This window comes from Pollachius pollachius (assembly GCF_949987615.1).
Source record: "Pollachius pollachius genome assembly, chromosome: 10".
Lineage (NCBI taxonomy): Eukaryota > Metazoa > Chordata > Actinopteri > Gadiformes > Gadidae > Pollachius > Pollachius pollachius.
In genome coordinates, this window is record NC_136943.1 from 19498004 (window position 1) to 19521264 (window position 23261).

General features: G+C 46.5%; 2 protein-coding genes across 2 annotated transcripts in view; one reads left to right on the plus strand and one right to left on the minus strand.

Annotated features, from left to right (window-relative positions):
- Nucleotides 1-900: 900 nt before the first annotated feature.
- Nucleotides 901-11704, minus strand: ptcd3 (pentatricopeptide repeat domain 3; the record flags this gene model as incomplete). Its single annotated transcript, XM_079745472.1, is given in 24 exon segments — nucleotides 901-1191; nucleotides 2345-2497; nucleotides 2693-2734; nucleotides 3028-3173; nucleotides 3542-3627; nucleotides 3726-3816; nucleotides 4602-4680; nucleotides 4846-4952; nucleotides 5056-5084; nucleotides 5198-5287; nucleotides 5395-5445; nucleotides 6159-6303; nucleotides 7378-7460; nucleotides 7905-7965; nucleotides 9090-9254; nucleotides 9617-9720; nucleotides 9864-9987; nucleotides 10371-10475; nucleotides 10686-10754; nucleotides 10840-10885; nucleotides 11002-11050; nucleotides 11164-11216; nucleotides 11575-11671; nucleotides 11674-11704. Coding segments are annotated over 24 exon segments (2052 nt in total). The 3' UTR covers nucleotides 901-1145.
- Nucleotides 11705-11934: 230 nt separating this feature from the next.
- Nucleotides 11935-23261, plus strand: part of polr1a (RNA polymerase I subunit A) — a 31675-nt gene continuing 20348 nt past the window's right edge. The window contains exons 1-20 of the mRNA XM_079744736.1: nucleotides 11935-12074; nucleotides 12440-12548; nucleotides 13780-13875; nucleotides 14162-14311; nucleotides 14551-14661; nucleotides 14768-14853; nucleotides 15144-15232; nucleotides 15348-15428; nucleotides 15657-15771; nucleotides 16293-16437; nucleotides 16769-16942; nucleotides 17732-17854; nucleotides 18585-18812; nucleotides 18939-19046; nucleotides 19360-19506; nucleotides 19892-20083; nucleotides 20583-20732; nucleotides 21639-21822; nucleotides 22213-22295; nucleotides 22784-22942. Of these exons, the coding sequence (XP_079600862.1) occupies nucleotides 11998-12074; nucleotides 12440-12548; nucleotides 13780-13875; nucleotides 14162-14311; nucleotides 14551-14661; nucleotides 14768-14853; nucleotides 15144-15232; nucleotides 15348-15428; nucleotides 15657-15771; nucleotides 16293-16437; nucleotides 16769-16942; nucleotides 17732-17854; nucleotides 18585-18812; nucleotides 18939-19046; nucleotides 19360-19506; nucleotides 19892-20083; nucleotides 20583-20732; nucleotides 21639-21822; nucleotides 22213-22295; nucleotides 22784-22942 (2607 nt within the window). The 5' untranslated portion in view covers nucleotides 11935-11997. The remainder of the gene's footprint in view (nucleotides 12075-12439; nucleotides 12549-13779; nucleotides 13876-14161; nucleotides 14312-14550; nucleotides 14662-14767; nucleotides 14854-15143; nucleotides 15233-15347; nucleotides 15429-15656; nucleotides 15772-16292; nucleotides 16438-16768; nucleotides 16943-17731; nucleotides 17855-18584; nucleotides 18813-18938; nucleotides 19047-19359; nucleotides 19507-19891; nucleotides 20084-20582; nucleotides 20733-21638; nucleotides 21823-22212; nucleotides 22296-22783; nucleotides 22943-23261) is intronic.

Here is a 23261-nt window from a genome sequence, read left to right on the forward strand (position 1 = left end):
TACCTCTTTTTACAGCTATCTTATATTTATTGAATCTGTATCTTGATCTTGTATAACTCTGTGTTTAGTGCACTGCCAATATGTATCTCAAGCTAACTATTTATTATGCTTCTAGTGCAGAAGCTGTATCTGTCTGTCTGTATTGTTGTTGTGGTATGTGTGGTCCTGCTGCAAACAAATTGCCCGCTTGAGACAAATAATAAAACTGAACTGAACTGAACTGGTACACATCTTACTTTGGCTCGACATCCTTCATGAGCAGTAGCAACACATTTTTCACAACAATTCATAACAATTGAGGTGAGAGCTACGGATGAAAATCATTAACTGTGGCACAGGGCTTCTTAGGCACTGGAGTTGTAATTGACTTCTTCCACAGAGCTGGAACAGTGCAAGTGTTCAGGGACTGTTGGAACGTAGTACAGGTATAGTAACGGCACTTAAGCAGGTCTTCAAAAGTAAAGTACCGCTTCGGCCGCAGGGGGCGCTATAACTCGCAACGAAACAAAAACAATCAGCCCCATTAACGACCAATCCCAAGTCCACCTCAAAGTGGCTGAGGGACTTGAAACTCGTCGTGCTCGCTCATTAGCCTTGCTAGCATTAGCATGTCAGCACGCTCAGGTAATATTGCGCACACGACGATGACTCACACACCCACACACATTTTCTTCCGAGAAAGCATATGCAGCGACTTGTCTAGTTTATCACTGACATTTATTTATCATATACTGATTGATTTTACAGCAAAATTGTTGGCCAATCTCCAACCCAACGCTTGGAAACCTATAGGCAACGACCTTGACATCAGACTCTACAGATAGTCCTGTGCTCCACTGCTCCGTTCTCATGGTGTTAAGCCAAAGGGGAATGGAGTTCATGAATCGTTTAAGTGCTGCTGTGCCAAAGAGTTCCTCTTCATTTAGGCGTGTAGCTCCCACTCATCCATTGACGAATCGTCAACAATCTTTGATGGAAAAGGAAAACCCACTCACAAAAGAGGAAAACAGTCAAACTATGTCTAAACATCTTACTTTATTGTCGTCATTGGTGGGTTAAATATGCCTAGGGACAGGAACAGAAACATAGATTGTACTACTAAGTGGAAACCCTGGTTGGTCTGTTTGCAGCCACGCAGAATGGCTTCATTCGTTGTGGTCCCACGACGACTCCAGCTCAGACATTGTTGTCCTAGGAGAGAGGCAGAAGCAGTAAATCTCACAGGGGACTCTAATTGAGGAACAATTACCCCTTAAACACTTTGTATATAAATGCTGTTGTTGGTCTTTGGACTGACACACTTACACTAATTGCAGTTTGTAAAAACTGCATCATATCATTAATCCATCTCATTCATTATTAATGAACAGTAAAAGTATAATTGAGGTAATTATAGGCATGTATATAAAACAGTGATGTTCCCACTTAAAGATTTATAATGCTTCTAAGAGGTAAAAAACAACAACATCAGTCTTTTAATGTTGTAAGACAGTCTTTCACTTAAAGCTGCACTGTTTACGTTGTTCCATTAGAAGCCTCTAGTGGCTGGAGTTCGATAGTTAAAGCTGCATCACTTTTGAGCTCAATAAATCAATTTACAGAGAAAATTTCCCAGGTTTGATGCCTCAGAAGATTTTGTGACTAATGGTATTGCGTTTGTATTGTGATGTACTCTGTTGAGAACTTATTTTAGCAGAGTATTTAACTGGTAATACTTCCAGTACGACGACTCCAGCTCAGACATTGTTGTCCTAGGAGAGAGGCAGAAGCAGTAAATCTCACAGGGGACTCTAATTGAGGAACAATTACCCCTTAAACACTTTGTATATAAATGCCGTTGTTGGTCTTTGGACTGACACACTTACACTAATTGCAGTTCGTAAAAACTGCATCATATCATTAATCCATCTCATTCATTATTAATGAACAGTAAAAGTATAATTGAGGTATTTATAGGCATGTATATAAAACAGTGATGTTCCCACTTAAAGATTTATAATGCTTCTAAGAGGTAAAAAACAACAACATCAGTCTTTTAATGTTGTAAGACAGTCTTTCACTTAAAGCTGCACTGTTTACGTTGTTCCATTAGAAGCCTCTAGTGGCTGGAGTTCGATAGTTAAAGCTGCATCACTTTTGAGCTCAATAAATCGATTTACAGAGAAAATTTCCCAGGTTTGATGCCTCAGAAGATTTTGTGACTCATGGTAATGCGTTTGTATTGTGATGTACTCGGTTGAGAACTGGGAGAACTTATTTTAGCAGAGTATTTAACTGGTAATACTTCCAGTAATTCTAATCAGTTTTGAGAGTTCTCGCCCGATTTGCAATGCGACCTGCTGACCTCTGGTCCTCCGTCAGGTCAAACTCCAGCAGCACCCGCTGGGCCAGTTGGGGTGTGGCGGGCAAACAGAAGGCCGCAGACAGCTTCACCAGCTCCACCGCCGTGGTGGGGGCGCCGGAGCACTGCGACAGGAAGTCCTCCAGCAGTGCCTCACTAAAGAAGAAGAGGAGGAAAGGAAGTGGGTTACAAACGTCACAGAGGCAGGGCTGTAGCAGCACACCCATACCCATCAGCTTAGGTTGGCATGTCGCTCCCAACATCCAGAAGCTGAAACCTCGGACCAAAAAATAAACAATACTGCTACTGAACATCCCCTTCGTCGTTTTCCTCACACCACACAACACTTACGATGGGATTCGGTTCTTGGACTTGAAGAGCTGCATCATTTCCCTACAGACGGACAGACACAGACCAGACATGGATGAAGAGAGGGAAAGAAGAAAACAAAGTACAGCAGGTTTAGTTCATGCCCCAGAGCAAAGAACCGTTCCTATCTCCCCGTGGTAGATTACCATCTGTAATCCCGTACTATGATCAAACCCCAATATCATCAAACACCGCTACAACTATAACAAGAGACCTCACTTAGCTGTACCACCCAATCAGAAATATCAAATGTGGCTCTGTGGTTTGAATTCGAGGAGCATTTGGTCAGCCCTCCCCTTCTCCCTCTCCCCCCTCACCAGGCCTGGGGGATCCTGCCGGCCCGCAGTAGGAGGGTGGTGACATGGCCGAGAGCCAAGGGGCTCCACTCCAGGCTGGGCTTACGGCGGTCCACGTCGAACGCGGCCTTCATGTCCAGGGCGCAGTCGGCAAACGACTCCTGGACCTGCAGCCATCAACAGAACGGAGTTCAGACAACCACCACTGACCAGAGACGGATGGAAACTAAAGTAGAGATACAGGCAGCAAGAAGAACCGTGTACTGAAAGGCCCTACTACTGATAAGATACTCGCTGGATTCCCTGGACTTGCTCAAAGGACATTTCACATTACAGTGATTACACTACGGTTGAACATAAAAACAGTATGATAAGTGAAGATTTCATTTAAGCTCTGTTCAAGGTTGAATTGTATGCACACTCGAACAATGCCTGATGGGATGCTGTTTTAATACATGTGCAGCTGGGACTGCTGCAGCCATAGACTTTAAGCATCAACTAGTGGATCTGAAAGAGAGAACTAAGCCCTACTGACCTCTGGACTGTGTTTCTCTCTGGCCATGAGGGCCAGCAGCTCCTCCACCAAATCCGGCTTGTTATCATGACCCAGAGTCTTCACATCTGAGCCGGACAGACAGGCAGACCGTCAGGGGCATGGTACCACTGTGTGTTGGGGTGTATCGTGTGTGATGGGGTGTATTGGTGTGCGTGTGTCTTACCTTTCCATATGGAGGGCAGCAGCTCCAGGCGGCTCTCCGTGTCCAGGGCCTGCAGCAGGTCCCTCATCCCCTGGGGGTTGGGGTAGTACAGCTGGAGGCAGACAGGGGGAGACACCATCACAATACGATGAGGGCCTCCTCGCTGCCCAGCAACAGGCCTTCATCACAGAGGGGTAACGGTCGGGACCAAAACGCGTGTCGCTCCTTAAGTTAGCCCTGGGTCTTTAGGAACGGCAGGGCCTGTAATGGACGTCATGAGATCCACCGCGCGCGGCGCTAGGATAGAGCCACAGCTCAACACATTCATTCTCTTTGGACTGTGCTGCCGATCATTCGGTTGGCGTGTTGCGTCATGCGGCACGCCGGGTCAGAGTTTAAAGAACCTCAAACTTCGAAGTCCGTTCTGCTTCGACGGAACGCCGGGTCAGGCACATGGTCCCTCCCCTGACGGAATCTCCTGCAACGCTTTCCCAAAAGGAAAACAAGGGATTGGGTCGAACGCGGTGTCTGACCGAGGCTCAAATTAACCCTCCCTAACACCAGCTACCCCATCGTTTACAGTCAACAATATTTAAGAGAAACGAAAGGGTGAAAACAGAACGCAGAAGCAGCCACATCTCCTTTCGAACGGGGGAACTGGGATTTTAAATACTCGCCTAATTGTGTAACTAGTATAACCAAACGTTTTTGTGCTGATATTACAGATTGATTTCACTGTTTAATTGCTCTAAGTATCAATTATGTTCTGTGATGGCTGTGGTCATTCAGAAAAGAACGACCACAGCCATCACATATGACTGTAACAGCTCCACGCAGCATGGTACATTACCATACACAGTGCAGCAGAACACACTGTCAACCCTCCAGCATACTGACCGAGGGCATGAGCTGGTGGTACCACTTCAGCACCACATCCACCTGCTCCATCATGCAGAGCAGGCTGAAGAAGCGGTAGCTGGAAGAAGAGAAGATATACGGTCACAGCTGAGCATGTCTTGTTCCAGTGGATTCAGAGTGGGTTTTAAGGGACCCACTCTGAATCCACTGGAATCCAGACGTGTTTTACCACCTCGACCTCAGGGAGGGCAGGGGTGAGTCAGAGTGCAGCGTTGGTGCTTACTAGAACATGCCCTGCTGGTAAGAGTCTCCCAACAGCCTCCAGTTGTCCCCCACTCCCACCAAACTGTGAACTTTGTAGCCCAGCTTCATGTCTTTGGTTTCCAAGCACTGGTGGTTGCAAAGAGAAGGTAGAACGGGTGAGTTGGTCAGAACTTAAGGACTGAAGGAACGGTATGATGGATGAGGCTGATGCTTGAGCAAATTAACTTACTATTTTCATTGCACTCGAGAAGAACCAGACTGCGGATAGAAAATAATACAGAGAATTAGAATTACAGACTCATGAAGATTCTTCCTAAGATTGTAGACACAAGCATTCAAGCATAAGCGCGCGTGCACACACACACACACACCGTCTTCAGGGTCTTGGCAGGTGAAGCTAGTGGTTTCTATTTCTGACACCACTTCCTGAAGAATATCAGTCGGATAATCGGCAGCGGATCCTGTTCAGAAAAACAAAGAAGAGCCCATTCATACCCCTATCACAGGATACACACTCACGCACTGAGCAGAAATCCACTAGTGACTGGATTCATGAAGCTCATATTACCTCCTTTATAGAAGATTGCCAGGAGGTGGTTGAAGGATGCAAGACTAGGAGCTAGAGAGAGAGCGAGGGAGAGACAGCATGACGACACAGCATTACAACATCAGCATGGCAAGTGGCAGTAAAGACACAGTGTCTCTCGCCCACACATCACTTGCTTGTAGAACACAGAACTGAACAAAGAATGGTCCACGCTGGAGATTGAATTACCATGAAAGGCTGGATATCAAATGTCACCAGGAGGTACGGGGATCTCCGGGTCATACACCAGACCAGAGACGGGCGGGTATTAAATATGTTACAGAGCTGAGATGTCCAGAGAGACTGATTAGGAACCAAGCCCAAATAAGTTTACTCTTGTGTACTTGTAGGCTAAGATGTAATAAAATAAACTCTGAATCTATGTAACTCGCTGAGATGTCCAGACGAGTGTCATTCAGGGATTGTACTTTAAGGCGGACAACACATCGATCGGTAAGGTGTTTGGAATATAGCCAGCCAACAGATGGGAGCTCAGTGCTTTCAACACACAACTCAAAGGTTTAGACATGAAGAAAGCAGTGGCTGTTAGGATCCCATTCGTTTTAGAACAAACAAAGCTGTTGGCCGATCTGCGTCCGTCAGCGTCAAGCTGGGTCAAAATTGAAAATAATGTTGAAACTTAAAGTAGATAATACGTTTGAACTCTGGTCGAACAAAGCCTTTTCACAGGGGGCCGTCGTCGCAGGGATCCCTTCTACATCCTGTTTAGTATTGAGAAAACAGACCTATGCCCAGAGCCTTCATCTCGCTGAGCGTTTGCAGAGAGATGGACTTGGCCAGTGCTCCGCAGCGCCGCAAGACTTTGAGAACGTTGTTGAAGGTCTGCAGGTTGGGCTGCACCTTCTGCTGGCTCATTTGGTTCAGCAGCTCCTGTGGGGACCAGACAGAGCGTTGATCAATCCATAACCCCCCTATCAGGAGAAGGTCTCCATTCTTCACTTGCGAGCACGAACAATCACAGACTCTACTCAGGAACCATAGTTCTAGATATACAGACCCATTGTGAGGCAAACGGGACATGAAATGCGATTTTGAATAACTGCTCAGCGGTCTACCCAAATAAATATCAGAAAACAACCTGATTCATCTGTCGCTGGAACTACTTCTCATTTCTGACTGGGACAATGCTGACAATCAATGAGAATGGAAGCTTGGGTATCTTCAAGGATCTGCACGGCTTGATTTGCTCCATGTATAAGACACCAGGATGAGTCATATAGTGACGAGGGGTCACACGGTTCACAGGATTAACGGTTCGGTTCATATCATGGTTTAGGGGTCCAAACCGTGACCAGCAAACCATCACTAGCGAACCGAACCGCTCGGATGTTTTACTTGAACTGTTCCATTCCTGATATAGATGCATTGCAGATGAAGAGAAGAGAAACTAATTAATTACCCAATTACCCAACAGCACATCTCATGTGAAACATTATCCTTTCCTAATACTCATTTGTAACGATGAAAACATAAAATAATGAGCTTGTTGATTATATATGGCTTGGACATCTCAATGTTACATGGCAATGACATGGAATGTTAGTTTTGTGTTGATAGGATTTTTTTTGGTCAATGTTTTGTACACTTTACCTTAGGTTCATTAGTTATTATCACTTTGTGTCTACTTATTTACCTACTTTTTATTTATTTATATTATTGTGACCATTTATTGATGCTGCTACTTATTGTACTTACTTTGCTATCATATTATATGGCTGCTTCTATGTGAATAGAATAAACTCTGAATCTGAGCAATAAATTGTGAAAGGATTTGTCAAGGATTTGGTGGGAGACATTGTCTTGTTTCAAACTGCAACAGCGTTTCCCATCAGAGGCCATCTTGAGTAACCTCAGTATGGCGGGGTATCGCCAACACAAACTCCCATGATGCATTCTGATGCACATCCCTACAGCTCTGACTGCGGCTCCCCAGACGACCCTCACCGTGATGAAGTCCACTTTCTCTGTGTAGGCTTCCCTCAGTTCTGGAACAGCCAGGATCAGTGCGTTGAAAATATCCACGTCAGCTGTGGGAGAATACAAACAGCATGAGAGGCAATGGTTCAGGCCTAACCCAAATACAATGAAGGTATAATGCCATTTGGTGATATATGATACCATGTCACACAACAGACAGACAGTTTTTCCTACGTATAGGATTCTAAAATGCATACATCACTTTAAATTGCCAATATATGGACAGGACGTAATTTAACTTAAAACTTCTCCATCCGCGACTCTCTCTGTCGCGTAAATCAGTGGCTGATGTGTTATGTTTCAACCGGACGGTTTTGCCAGAAGAAAGAAAGTTGTTATGCCTAAGCACGGATAGTGGTAAAAATTTCTGTTCTTTCAATATGTTTATTTATAATTTAAACAAACATTAGTTCATGATTGTAATCGCCTCATTTGAACGAGCAGTAATGAGGAGGAATCTCTGATTCTTCTGACAGGGTACAGGTATCTCTTACCAGTCAGCCTGTTGTTCAGCATGTCTGTGTACATATCAAACGCCTTGACGAAAGCTCCATGCTGTGGACACACACACACAAACAAACAAAGAGAGGTAAGGCCTTGAACAGGCAAAAGATGATTCAAATCAGATGTGCTTCAGCAATTCATAAACAATTTTGTTAGAAACAGATGGAACCGAACGATTTAAATAGCTTGTTAAATCGTATCGTGGCAAAGCACAGTGTATCCTGCTATCTGCTTGATGTTGACAGCCATCATCACTGCATCCCTGCCTCCCACAATGACGCAACGCTATGCTGGATACGAGTAACAGAACGTGGCGTGTTCTATTCTGGATACCATAAAAAATTCATAGCATTCTATCCTTGGATATATATTGAATCAGTAAATGGCAGATGCAGCACAGACAACAGGAATTGTTCCTTCCTTTGTGTTCTTCCCATACAGATTCTGCTAGTAATGCTGCAATGGTAGGTTGATTACTACAATACTTTGTGAGATATTCAAAACACTTCATACATTTGTGAATATTATCTCTGAATATGTCCTTAATGATGAATTAGGTTAGTTTAGGAACTAGACGAATCTGCAAGCTCTAGGCTTGTTTGATCTAGCTGCCCAGGCCATTTAGGCTGATATTCAGTGGCCTATTTCCATTATACTATACTTGCCTGGCTCAACTTGGTTTGACTCTGTGGCAGCCTAGAGCATCTGGGATTGCATCTCCATCACAGCAGGTCTACCCGCTTAAAGGTGTGTCTTTAACAGATGACGGTCTTGTCTTTAGTCACAGAACAGCAAAAACATTTATTGTAGCCGATTTAGTTCTAGGTTTTTCCCTACTGTAAAATATTATTGACTAAGGTTCAGAGGTCATTTGGTCTGCGCCTGTATGCACTTCCATGTACCATAAGCCTCATAATACCATAAAGATAATCAAGTTTGCGTTCGGCAATGAATATCAGTCTGGACTTGGCTGGTCTGCAATTGTTTTCCATATTGGTCCTATAGACCTAGACGGTCTCACGAAATGAAGGACCCTGACTAACTCTGGGAAGCGAGGTTCCAATGTTTTATCATTAATGAATGATAAAATGACCTACAGCGTCTAACTCCCCCTGATAAGTGCAGCGAGTGGTCCTTCATAGCTACAATGTATTGGCAGAGCGAGCAGGGCATACTTTGACCATGCCCCTGATGACGGCCGAGTAGCACCGTGTGTCTCTCTCCGGCAGCAGGCGGAACAGCCGCTCCGCGTTGTTGTTCTCCCGCCACATGCCCCGCGGGGGGTCAGATGCTCGGTGGAACCGCCCTCTCTTCCTCCTCAGCTCATCTGCGGATGCTTCCTGGACACACAAGCCCATTTTACAAATTTTAAGCAAATGACAAGTCTGTACAAACCAAGACGTCGGTGTGAAGGATTGTTCCAAATTTCCATATGCAAAATCAGCCCAATGTGTGTGTGAAAGGTGTACTTAGCATCCCTAGATGGACACCACAACTAAGTTTAGGCTACATGTTTCCCAGAATGCAATTGTGGCTTTGATAAAGTATAGCTGCTATGGTAACGGCCCTTAGCAAAAAACAAAACTACCGTGGCGCTAAACTCATTTGTTATTTTAGAATTTAGCATATTCAACGGCACGGGTGAAAGAACACTTTATTGACTTGACACTACAAAGTGTGTTTTGTTAAGCAGTGATCTCACCGTCTGACCGGCCTCTGGCTCCCCCTCCTGGGCAGGCTCTCGGTCCCCGTAGAAACAGATCAGGTCCAAGAGGTCATAGGTCATTTGCTTGGAGATCGGGGTACCTGACAATTAGATGAATGATGCAGAGTTATCTTGTCTTACATGAGTCGACTACTGTCAGTGTGTGTGTGTGTCAGTGAGTGAGTGAGTGAGTGAGTGAGTGAGAGCGTGAGAGTGAGAGAGTGTGTCTGTGTGTTTTCCTTACCAGCTTGCACAAGTTGATCGTACATCTCGACAGCAGCTCCAACTTTGCGCAGGCAGATCCTCTCCTTCAGCGCCTCCTCGCTCACCTCCTCCAGACTCAGCGCCACGCTGGCCGGCATCAGACACTGCACGAACACAGACACATTTTTTAAATGCCTCACCTCATGTATAATCCTGTGATGTACAATATATTCTCCCTCTTTTTATACTATGAAATCATTTATAATATACGCTGAATAAGGGAAGTAGCTTTTTGGAACAGAAGGATGCACTAATTCTTTCATACAACTTGTTTTTAAAGGTGTGTGTGTGTGTGTGTGTGTGTGTGTGTGTGTGTGTGTGTGTGTGTGTGTGTGTGTGTGTGTGTGTGTGTGTGTGTGTGCACGTTCATGCGTGCAAGATAATCCATCTGGCTGAAAATGGATTGGTAATGCAAATAAATTGGTCTGTTGTCGGATAGAGATGTGACACCACCGTGTGCATATCGATTTAGACAGATCTATCTCACCGGAATATGCGGCTCAGCAAAGTCCTTCGTGAAGTATTTGGGATACATATCAACAAAGTACTTGGCCGCAGCTCTCCCCGACTCCTGGGACATGGAGTACAGCTTCTGTGGAGCGCAGAGAGACAGTGTGTTGGTCAGGGCTCACATATATCCCCTGTAATCTTCTTCAATTATGTTGGAAGGCTAACTAGGGTCACAATGATTCTGAAAACTTTTTTTCTATATTTCTTTACTGTTTTTATTGTTGTTTTAATGTAATCTATCACTGCAGAAAGAGATTAGGAAAAAGGGTCAGAGGATGTGTGAGAGACGTACAGACTCTGCAGAGGTCCTCGGCGACAAGTAAGGGTCATCCTGGAACTGGTAGTGGTATGCTGTTGGGTCCTACAGGAGACAGAGATTATTTCACAACCATGTGTATTATGCTTTTACAAAACATCCTAGGAGGTGAACCGCAGTGAATTCTCACCCGGTTGACAGTGGAAGCCAGAGCCTCCAGCACAGCTTCCTTGCCCCTGTAGCAAAACATTAATAGGGCTAGTCAATGTTGTGCAATGTTAAATTGTTATGGTCATGTCTTGTGTTCAATTCCAGATGTTATTATCATTATGAAAAATAGGATCATTCAAACCATGTTTTCTTCCTGGGAATGACAATAGCCTCTGTAGATTCCGGGGTAGCTGAGGAAAGGTTGCGTTGGTGATTAAAATTTGTATATCTGCTATATCTAAACCAAAACTCTGTTATTCATAAATTGTGCTACTATGCTTTAAAAATCGAACACTAGGATTACCATTTTGAAGAGTGGCTGTTTGCTGTCGTAAAACTGAACTCCAAGTGAACCCTCTGAAACCAAAGGAAGAGGCAAAGAGTAAGTAACGTTACAGCAGAATGCTCTGAAGGAAAATGACAAGATGATGACATGTTCTTTCCTGTTTTGACAAGGCCCATTAACATGGATCATACTTGACTGAATTAAAAACACTTTTTCCTACGTTGATACCAAACGCGTATTTGATATCCAGAACTAGCTCATTAATGGGTCGTTTTTGTGCCTGTTGTTATCATCGTTTGACCTCCGCACAGGAAGCTCCGTGCAGCTGTCCTGAACAGACAGACCTCAAAACTCAGGATGCATGCACTAAAGCCCCTCTAATAAAGACCTTATGTTATCATTTAAAATATACATATACCAAACTGCTACCTTTGTCCCAACAACTTATCCAAGTAATTTAGTAGAGATCTGCTGTTCTTGTTGATGTAATGCCCTGCATGCCTTCCGGACGCCGCCATGTTTTTGACAGACCAGGTGCATTGTGGGAGGGAGACACCATGAAAGCTGTATAGGGGGATGATCAATTATATTTTGTTGTTTTGAACTTAATTATAACTTTATTGCGTTAAAACAAAATACCTTGATTGACAATATATCGTGGGGTTTAAATGTAAAACAAACGTGTCAGATAGAGAGTTATCCTGACCCAGTAAAAATACAGAGTCCTCCCCCCACAAGAGAACAAAGTGGTTGTTCCCTGAAGTCCCCACGTGTTCTCAACGTGTGGCGCCGCGGAGCTCTGGACCGGGATGTGATCCAGGAGAACTTTGACTTTTATCATCTTTTACCGAAATGCTGCTGCGGAGCGACGTGCCTTGGAGGAGGCTGGAGAGCCTCTCCTTCGGCCTGTACAGCGCCGAGGAGATACGGTGAGCTGTGGCTCCTTAGCCGTGAGCTAACTTCGAAACATGAGTTCAAAACACAGTGTCAAGTCAATACGTTTTAAAAACAACAGACGACACGTCACGGAGGTTTAACTTTAGTGATATTAGTGTGTATCTATGCCTATGCATTGGGTGTTGTTGGCAAAGTTGTCACGATAATGTATAATATGCCTGTAAATGTGTGTGCGTGTGTGTGTGTGTGTGTGTTTTAATTTAGCAATGTCTTTAACATTGTTATGCAAGTACTTGACTGGTAGCTTTGAATTCAAGCATACAACTGCATTGGGTATTTGAGTATGAGTTATACATGCAGGCTCTTTTAACTATTCCATCTGTTCTCTCCTGATCAGGAAGCTGAGTGTGAAGGCGATCACTAACTTGGTGTTCTTCGACAATGTTGGAAATGTCTCAGTCAACGGTCTCTATGATCTGTCCATGGGGCCTTCAGACAATAAAGAGGTGAACTCCCATCTCTGTTCAGTTTGTGGTGTATCATTGTTGCATTATGGCAATGAGAGATGTTTTAAATGTTTACTGGGGGACCTAACTACAACCACACAGCTACAAATACTGGTGTCCATGCATTCCGGGCGCATTGATAGCAACACACTCTGGTTGAAGGCATATTGAAGGATTTATTCGGCGTACTGGTGTGTATACTGGCACAACTACAATGGAGTGTTATCTGTCACTCATTATGGGATCAGATGCTCACTAATGTCCAGTGAAAATGCAAGTGACTTCTGCATGGCCAGAGTCAATAATGTGCTGGGTATATGCAAGAATCACACTTGATCGTGACACTTGCGTGTGTGTATGTTTGGATGGTAACATCCCAGCAGATATGTATGCGTAACTAGGGGGGCAAAACCAAAAGAAAACCATCTAGTTTACTAGGAGTTGTGGTGTCGGTAACTACACTCATTGCAAAGGACAGCGATATAAATGTCAAACATATGAATCGGTTAACATTTCTGTGTGTACATGTCCAGGTATATGCTCAGCTTTTCTTTCAGATGTGTGTGTGTATTAACTGGACCATGGGTAGTTGATTCGATAGTTCATTTGGACATATCCAATATCCATTAATTTCCCTGACTAGCATAAGGATACATTAGTTTGCCCTAACTAATGTTTCCACATCAGTGAGAACTAAAGTTATATGAAGTACATCCATTTTAAACAAACTATCATTAATTTCCTCATTTAATATTTGTTTGGACCAAACGTTGTGAGTTATATAGATGATAAAATCTATACGGATTATAATAAATCCTATATTGGAGGGGGTGGGTTGAGACCAAACAACACAAGTTATCAACATGAGGTACATACATTGTTTGTTTAAATGCTACGACGTGGATACATTGCTTGTTAAAAAGCTAGGATGTGAATACATTGTACATTTTTAAGCTACGACATAGGTATGAAAAAGAAAGAAAACCAAATGCAGCTCTGGAAATAGTGTTGTATTATCCCAATATCAGGCATTACAAAGAAAGAGTTGATGCTGTATCCACTAACGATGTGTCCAGAGCAGCTCCTGGTAACACGTGGTTTATTTTCCCCCTCTCTGCGCATGCATCCATCCATGTTAATGTACATGAATAAACAGTCTGTATCTAATGCTGATAGGGTCCTTATGCCGCAGTAGTATTGCTCTCTCTGACTTGTGTCATTTTATTTTCAGGTGTGTGCCACCTGCTGTCAGAAATCAAATAATTGCCCCGGACACTTTGGGCATGTAGACCTACCACTACCTGTCTACAACCCCATGTTGTTTGATGTAAGTGTACACACACACACACACACACACGCACACACACACACACTGTCATCCTTCTTCAGTCTGGATAAACCCGTCAGGCAGATGCATTAGCGTGATGCTTCTAGTTTACCTTCTAAGTGTCATTTTTAAATTCTTTACACCGTCTTTGGAAACCTCAAAAGCTCTGCAAAACCAGAGATGGTCACCATGGTAACGTTCCTAGTCCCACCATGGTCTCATAAGACTGCCACTCATCCTTCCCTGGATCCTCCTCCCTCTCCTCCTTCTCCCCCTGCCCACCCAGACCCTGTTCCTACTGGTGCGGGGATCCTGCCTGCGTTGTCACATGCTCACCTGCCCCCGAAGCGCCATCCACCTGCTGCTGAACCAGCTCGAGCTACTGGACCACGGCTTCGGACCGGAGGTCTACGAGGTGGAACATGTCCTCAACCAGGTGTGTGGGCCTGAACTGGGTCTCTAGTGGGTATTCGGGTCTGTAGTGGGTATGTACAGCGTATTATTCAGCTCTTATCAATGTCTGTGATCGTCACTTTCTTTTCGGTATTCTTACATTTTAACAATGTGTGTGTACAATTGTCTTGGGTTCGTGTTGACTCTTTTGAAAGTTTTCAAAGTGTGTGTGTGTGTGTGTGTGTGTGTGTGTGTGTGTGTGTGTGTGCCTGGGCCTCCTAGCTCCTTGAAAATAATGTCCAGGCCTCTGGGATAGACATCCAAGAGACACTGGGTGAATTCACAAAGGCGCTCATCGGTACCAAAGCTGCTGATGCAAAACAGAGCCAACAGGTCAGCACAAACACATCCACAGTAAATGCCTCCAATAACCAACTTATTTTTTTGTAAATCGTCCAGCTTCTAATGTATGGTCCGTTTGTGTTTGTTCTCTTTTTAGATTAAACACGCAGTGGAAAGGAGGCGCAGTCTTATTGAGAGATTTTGGAAAGTCTTCATGAATGGCCGTAAATGTCCTAACTGCAAGTAAGATGGCAACCGGCATGTTAATGTTCTTCCAAGCCTGTCTAGTCTGAAAGTCTGCATTAAGTGTGTGTTGCAATCCCACCCTGGAAGGATCCTCTAAGTGTCTTAAACCTGGGGGTCCAGGCCTTCTCCCGCACCTTGCTTGTGTAACTGACTTGACTTCCTGATGCCTCCAATGCAACGTCCTCATTGTGGGGGTCCCAGATGGTGTGGGGTTTGGGATTGGACGACATGTTGTTCAGCCTGTTCATGTAGAAGAGTGATGGATCTCTGGTGTGTTTGTGGTGTAGCTGCGGGCGGTCCACCGTGCGCCGGGAATACAACTCCAAGCTGATCGTGACGATGCCGCCGATGACTCAGGATCAGGAGAACGGAGAGGGTGAGGAACGCATCAACTCTCGCGTGCGTGCGTGCGTGCGTGCGTGCGTGTGTGCGTGTATCACCCATGGTCCTGAGAGTCATCTAACGCTTGTGATGGTTTTCTGCCCCATTAGAGGACCTCATGGCTGGGAAGAAGGGCTACATGACCCCTGTGATCGCCAAAGAGCATCTCGTCAAGCTATGGGAGAAGGAAGGTGAGCTGGCATGTCCCATCAGTGCATCTCTTTCCCCTCAGCTCCCCCAATTACACACTATACTTCTACCAAGTAGAAAATACAATAAAATATCCTGGGTCACGGCCTGACTACGCTCTGGCCGTGACCTGATCGACATTTAGGGAGCATGAAGAACGTGAACAAATTCCAACACGGCCTTGGTGTCCACACGCCTCATTACAAGAGTTTTCTTTGTGTCTTTTCCAGGTTTCTTCCTGAAGAATCTGTTTCTCGGTCTGGACCACGGGCCTGAGTTGGAGCTACAGGCTGAATTCAACCCTGAACTTTTCTTCCTGGACCTCTTGGTGACTCCTCCTTGCAGGTGAGGACCCATCCACCCCCACACACCTTTGAGTCGTCCTATGGTACTACTCTGTGGATGAGTGGAGGAAACTAAGGATCACCTGGCAACACTGGGTCGCTTTTCCCAGGGGTGGCATCGTAACTGAACCATCCTCATTCTCATCTTCCAAACCACTTATCCGAGGATGTAGGGGTCCCAAACCCCCCTTTCCCGGGCCGCATTAATCAGCACTAACGGGGGGGATACCGGGGCGTTCACAGGCCAGAGTTGAGATATAATCTCCCCACCTAGTCCTGGGTCTTCCCCGAGGTCTCCTCCCCACTGGTCGAGCCTGGAACACCTCCCTAGGGTGGCGCCCAGCGGGCCTCCTTACCCGATGAACCCCCTCAGCTGACTCCTTTCTAAGCAGAGGAGCAGCGGCTCTACTCCGAGTTCCTCACGGATTAACCCACCTCCTAGTTTATATTCCGGCCCTCTAATGTCATCGCCTCTGGGTTCCCCTGGCCGGTAGGAGATTCACACCTTATTCGACCCCACAGGTACCGGCCGCTGAATCGCCTGGGTGACCGCCTCTTCACCAATGGGCAGACGGTGAACCTGCAGCTGGTTCTGAAGCAGTGCAGGATCATCCAGCAGATCCTCACCCTCATGGCGGGAGAAAAAGAGGAACAGGTGGCAGACCTGGTGAGCAAGTTTATTGAGCAGGGACAAATACATTGTTCATTGTTACCTAAAAAATAGATGCCATGCGTACAGGTTTCTAGTCAAGACTAATTTGAAACCCCTGTCCCTTGTTAGGCCTTTACTAAAAGCACAGTACACACAGAAAACGAAACACATTAAATACAGGACACATAGGACAAAAACAAGCTGTGTGTGTGTGTGTGTGTGTGTGTGTGTGTGTGTGTGTGTGTCTGTGTGTGTGTGTGTGTGTGTGTGTGTGTGTGCTGAAGGAGAAGAAGCAGAAGCTTTCCTTTGTTCCCTCATTAAAACAAGGCTCTGGGGGGGTGTCAAGGGGGTGGAGGTGGAGGAAAAGGCCCGCGACATGGCCCTCCTGGAGGGGGTCCAGGGACAGACCCTGACCGAGAAGCTGTACAGCGTGTGGATCCGGCTGCAGACCTACGTCAACATCGTGTTCGACAGCGACCTGGACAAGATCACCCAGGAGAAGTTCCCTGGGATCAAACAGGTACCAGTCGTCATGCTGTCGGCACATCCACTGAGCATGTTCCATTTGAAATGGTGTGTTCGAGATGCATCTTGCTCCACCTCCCACCAGATGCAAAGTGTGAAATCTCCCAGCTTTCTTTCGGGCATTTCACCGAGGCACGGCCCCTTTTGGTCGGTCCCACTCGGGATTCTGAGAGTCAACCGATTTCAGTGAGGTGGACCGTACGGCTCAACAAACCAAAATGGCTGCGCCCGTAAAGAGATGTGTTTTCTTTGTATTTGTACCACATTGGTCATTTTAATGTTGATATTTAAACGCTCTTAAACAAACACTTGATTACATTGCTTCTTTAATCCGGTCACCAATTTATAATCATGATAATACGTTTAATTTAGAGGCGACTTCCAAGTCACCCCCGGTCACCTTGCAAAGTATGAGTATAAAATCTTAGAAGAAATGCATTTCTTCTTATCTTATTAGAAGAAATTATTCTTATGCATTCCACGGTCTTGCTGTGTGTGCAATACAATGTAAAGTTGTGTTGTTTGTTTTCAAGCAGGTTTGCTAAAGAGGCTAATGTAGCTAATAATATCAATGACTAGCCAATGACTCACAAAGACCAACGGAAACGCTGTAAGTGCTACAAGCGAAAGTCACAAGAGTGGTGGTGTACGAGGCATCTCCAACACACCATGGCGACAAACGTGAACGTTGCACCACTATAACAACAACAACCGAGTGCAGCCCAACGCAACAACTTTCCAAAATATCTAAAGCTTGTTCTTCATCCCCTGTCCCCTGATTCAGCTCCTGGAGAAGAAGGAGGGACTTTTCCGGAAGCACATGATGGGCAAGCGAGTGGATTTTGCGGCGCGGTCGGTCATCTGTCCCGACATGTACATCGGGACCAACGAGATCGGTCTGCCGATGGTACGTCGCTCTCAGACCTCCGTTCCTGTCACATTCACCACTGAGTACCAGACTGATGAACACATGAATCAGGATGGATCACTTCCATCCTGATTCATGTGTTCATCAGTCTGGGGGTCTCTGGGTCTCTTCTGCATCTTCTGACACCTATTTATCAGGACAAAAGCTAAGGACCAGACACACTATACATTAACTCACAAGGCTTATTGCATCGCTGAATACTTCAGTTCATGCTACAGAGCAGTGTTTCATTAACTGGGTCGATATCCAGGGTCTGACGATGCTTAGAATCCCTGCAGAAAAGGGGTCACCACTTCCTGTGTGCTCAGTTCCCTGACGGTGCACGGCTCCCGCCACCAGGGGGCAGTATAGCACCTCAAATCCCCAATGCACTTGAATGACAAAATCAAAATAACATCAAAATCACAAAGCCAAGTCGGCTACTTTGAAAATGTTTGAAAAAGTGTTAGAATCATTAGAATCTAACACTTTTTCTGCCTTGTGTATGAAAATTGCTGTATGAATAAATAAAAGTAAAGTAAAAGAAAAAGATGATGCCAAGTCATTAAAATGCAATGCTGAATAATCACGAAATCACACCGGCTTTGTTTACCTCGTATCCGGCTGACCAAACAAAACACCACGCCCGTTCCCCCTGCCCGACCAATCAGAGACGGCTCGGTTAACCCCCCCCCCCCCCCCCCCCCCCTCTGACCTCTGTGCTCCCCAGGTGTTCGCCACGCGGCTCACCTACCCTCAGCCCGTCACGCCGTGGAACGTGAAGGAGCTGCGGCAGGCTGTGCTCAACGGGCCAGACGTGCACCCCGGCGCCGTGACCGTCGTCAACGAGGACGGCAGCAAGACCATCCTCTCCCCCTCGGACGCCACGCAGCGCGAGGCCGTGGCCAAGCAGCTGCTGACGCCCTGCCCCGGCCGCCAAAAGATGTCCATGAAGATCGTACGATGGCCACACGCACGCACACACACACACACCCACGCACAGTTGGTCTTCTTTACGCGGCGCGACCTAACCCCCCCCCGTGTTGTGTCTTCCCTCCGCCGCCGACCGCGCGGCTCGCTGCAGGTGAACCGCCACATCAAGAACGGGGACGTCATGCTGCTGAACCGGCAGCCCACCCTACACAGGCCCTCCATCCAGTCGCACCGCGCCCGCATCCTGCCCGGGGAGAAGGCGAGTCGACCACGCCCTGCTTTACGCCCGGCCCAGGGAGAGCGGGGCGCCGTGCCCTATGGGGTTCATTGTGGTGTAGGGCAGCCGTAGGTCAGGGGGAAGAGCGGGCGGACTGGTAACGGGAAGGCTGCTGTTACGGTCCCCGGCGCCTCGTGTTGATGTGTCCCTGTTGTGGGAATGTGTGAATGAATGGTTGGACGTCCCTTTGGATCAAAGCTTTAGCAAAACCCCGTAATTGTTAATGGAGTGTGTCCATCTAGGGCGCGAGCGGCGATCATGATGACATGATAACATATAATCTGTGGTGTTGTAGGTGCTCAGGCTCCACTACGCTAACTGCAAAGCCTACAACGCCGATTTCGACGGCGACGAGATGAACGCCCACTTCCCCCAGAGTGAGCTGGCCCGCGCAGAGGCCTACACACTGATCAGCACCGACCAGCAGTACCTGGTGCCCAAGGTGACACACACACACACACATTGGGGTAGAAACAAAAGGGTCTCAACAGTTAATCATGGCAATACATGGTGATTGACGGAGCCCCTAACAATAATATATACTAATAAAACAACAACCAATATTCACAGTATACAAACGGGTATTTTACCTGTAAAACGATCACTCAGGTGTATGTGTATGTGCTGTCCATTGAATCATATAAAAAAAAAAAACAATGCTATAAAGTTGTCGAGCATCAGTAACCGGTCAGTGTCCAAGAAGAAAAGCATATCCCTCTCCCCTTTTTATCTTTATATTCTGACGTCCCGATACTTCAAGCTGGCGTCCAGGCGGTCCCAGTACGTGCCTCTGGCCGTGCTCACACCTGCGTGCCTTGTCTCCCCAGGACGGTAAGCCCTTGGCGGGCCTGATCCAGGACCACATGGTCTCTGGCACCAGGATGACGCTGAGGGGCTGCTTCTTCACCCGGGACCACTACACGGCCCTGGTGTACCGGGGCCTGACGGACCGCTGGGGCCGCGTCAGGCTGCTGCCGCCCACCATCCTCAAGCCCCAGCACCTGTGGACCGGGAAGCAGGTACACGGGCTCCCGGATCCACACAGTGGCACGCTCTGGGCCAACCGGAGGTCGGGTACGGTGGTGTGTTGGCAAGAGTCCGGCGTTACGGTATAAACACATCCATCCTGGCCTCTGGTGTTCCTTACCAGGCGTGTGCTCACATCCTCGTCAGTTTCTATATTCATGAACATAAGTTGGTGGCATGTGTTCAAAAGACACAGAACTCCTCCCCTTGTTTAAGTGAACTATTGTCGGGAAATGTCAGGTCTATTGCAGCCTCCTGACTTCAATACAATTGGAGGAACATAGCTAAACTAATAACAAGTGGCTCCTGACTTCAATACAATTGGAGGAACATAACTAAACTAATAACAAGTGGCTCTCTTTTAGCCTCGGAACCAAAAGGCCTGGTTAGTGGTAGTCCCATCACGACCAAACAGGAATACGTTGAGCATAAATGTGTGTTGACGTGTGTGTTTAACAGTAGCAATGAAACACTGTTGTGTATGTGCTGTAGGTGGTGTCTACCCTGCTGTTGAACATCATACCAGAGAAAGCCCTCCCGCTTAACCTAAACGGCATGGCCAAGATCCCCAGCAAGTCCTGGATCCAAGTCCCGCCCAGAGTGGCGCCAGGATACAACCCCGATAGCATGTGTGACTCAACGGTACACAGCGTCTTTATTAGTGTCCATCTGTGCCTCCAGAGAGGATGTGGATGTGCCAAACAGGCTGCACTTGTAGTTGATATGGCAATGTGTAAACACATGATTGGCTCCCAGTGTTGGCTCTTCAGTTTTCTGGAGTCTGTTTTAATGTTGCAGTGTTTTCTATCATTAATGGCTTAATGCAAAGGGTCCTAAAGATCCCTGTTTTTAGTTGCCTCTAATTCTGTTACACTTTTATTGCTGTTCTTAGTTATTCTTAATTATGTTCTTAAGTCTTAAGGGTCCCGAGAAGATGAAATACCCATGTAGAGATTCATATCTGGTCAGTCATTTAAAGAGATACTTGCTGGCTGGCCTCCCCGGTTCATTAATAAGGGAAACTTATGAACTAAATCAATCTTTTTAGATTAAACATTATAAGTCAGGGAATTACAGCTAGATTTGTTTGCAAGTTGTGTACGCAACAACAAACAAACACCAACTTGGTTGTGACAGAAGGTGAGACGAATGCTACGGCTCGAGGGAAAGGTTTCCCCCGGCTACGCTCCCACCTTCCGGTCTGACCTCAACCAGTCCAACTGTGGGGGCTGGTGGGTTACCGGGGTAACCCACCAGCCTGTTGGTCTTTAGCACTTCAATGCTTTGTAGTGGACACAGTTGTGTAGCCCTGTGTTGTGTTGTGTAGCCCGTGTTGCATAGCCCTGTGTTGTGTCACCTGTGTTTTGGGTAGACCTGTGTTGTGTAAACCTTGACTTCTGCCTAGTCTGTGCGACCCCGGTTTCAAGTTGACACAAATTCTCCCAACATCTGCTATTGCTCATCTTAAAGTGTAATCCTGACAACATCCGCCCTGCCCACCCTACCCACGCCCCCACCCCTCCTTCCTGCTTCCTGTCCCGCCCCCAGGTGGTGATTCGCCAGGGCGAGCTGCTGAGGGGCGTGCTGGACAAGGCCCACTACGGCTCGTCCATCTACGGCCTGGTGCACTGCTGCCACGAGCTGTACGGCGGAGAGACGGGCGGCCGCCTGCTCACCTGCCTGGCCCGCCTCTTCACCGCCTACCTGCAGCTGTACAAGGGCTTCACTCTGAGTAGGCAGCCCCCTCCACCTCCACAAGCACGCCGTCACATGTCCGCGCCGTGAATTATGTCACGGTGCACGTGCACTTTAACGGCGCCACGTGATACGTCTGTTTCAAGTCGGGTGAAAGTGTGGTTTCCACCAGACTTGGTCCTGTGTTTGGGGTGAAGTCAGTTGTTAGGGAATCTCACAAACCCCCATGGTACTCGCTGTAGCTTTTGTGTTGGTGACATTTTGGTTGAGGTGAGATGATCAGCTCAGTGCCTGGGTGGAGCTCAAATTTGAACTGGACTTTCACCGGGTGATGCGTCTGAGTCTTTATCCAGCATGTCTCCAGTCTCATTTCTGTTTTATTTGGTGGCAATGGATCAGTCGAGAGAACTGTGTCTTGTGTCTTAAGGTGTGGAGGACATTTTGGTGAAGCCAGGGGCCAACCGACAGCGGAAAAAGCTCATCAAAGAGTCTCAGAAGATCGGCACCAGGGTGAGTTCGGAGCACGGTTGCTGCTATCCCTTGTGCACAAAGGCCGGTTGTATTCTCTGAGTACGTTGGTAAGCACCACACTGAAAGGCCCTGCACACAAATGTAAATTATGGTAGCATTGGTGCCAATTAAACAGCCTTCCAAATGATCGGCTTTATTACCTTCTAAGTATAATGGGAGAATTTTACTTTCAAGCGTGAGACAACGAGGTGCTATCCATTCAATTTGAGTGCCCTTCAGGAGGGATTATGTTGGATTTACGACTCAATGAGGATATTTCACAAACACAGGCTCCACACACCACAGTCACCTGTGTCTTGAAGTGCATGCAACGGGACAAACGCATTTGACAAAGTATATAATTTGTCTCTGTTTTATACCAACATTAACCTACAATACAGCCTGTGTCTTGAAATGCATCAAACTGTACAAACAAAGCCAATGTAATTCTTCAGTAATATGTCTGTTGTATCCTCTGGACCGGGCAGGCCCTGCAGATGGCCTTTAACCTGCCCGACAACGTGGACCCTGCGGAGGCCAGGGGCCGCTGGCAGGACGCCCACCTCAACCCCGACCAGAGGGACTTCAACCTGGCCGACATGAAGTTCAAGGAAGTGGCCAACCAAGTGAACAATGGCATCAACAAGGTGAAGCCCTGGTTCACTACTGTTCAGTAACACTACAATACTGTTCACCTACACTACACTACTGTTCACCTACACTACAATTCTGTTCAGTAACACTACAATACTGTTCGGTTACACTACACTACTGTTCACCTACTCTACACTACTGTTCACCTACACTACAATACTGTTCACCTACACTACAATACTGTTCAGTAACACTACAATACTGTTCAGTAACACTACAATACTGTTCAGTAACACTACACTACTGTTCACCTACACTACAATACTGTTCACCTACACTACACTACTGTTCACCTACACTACACTACTGTTC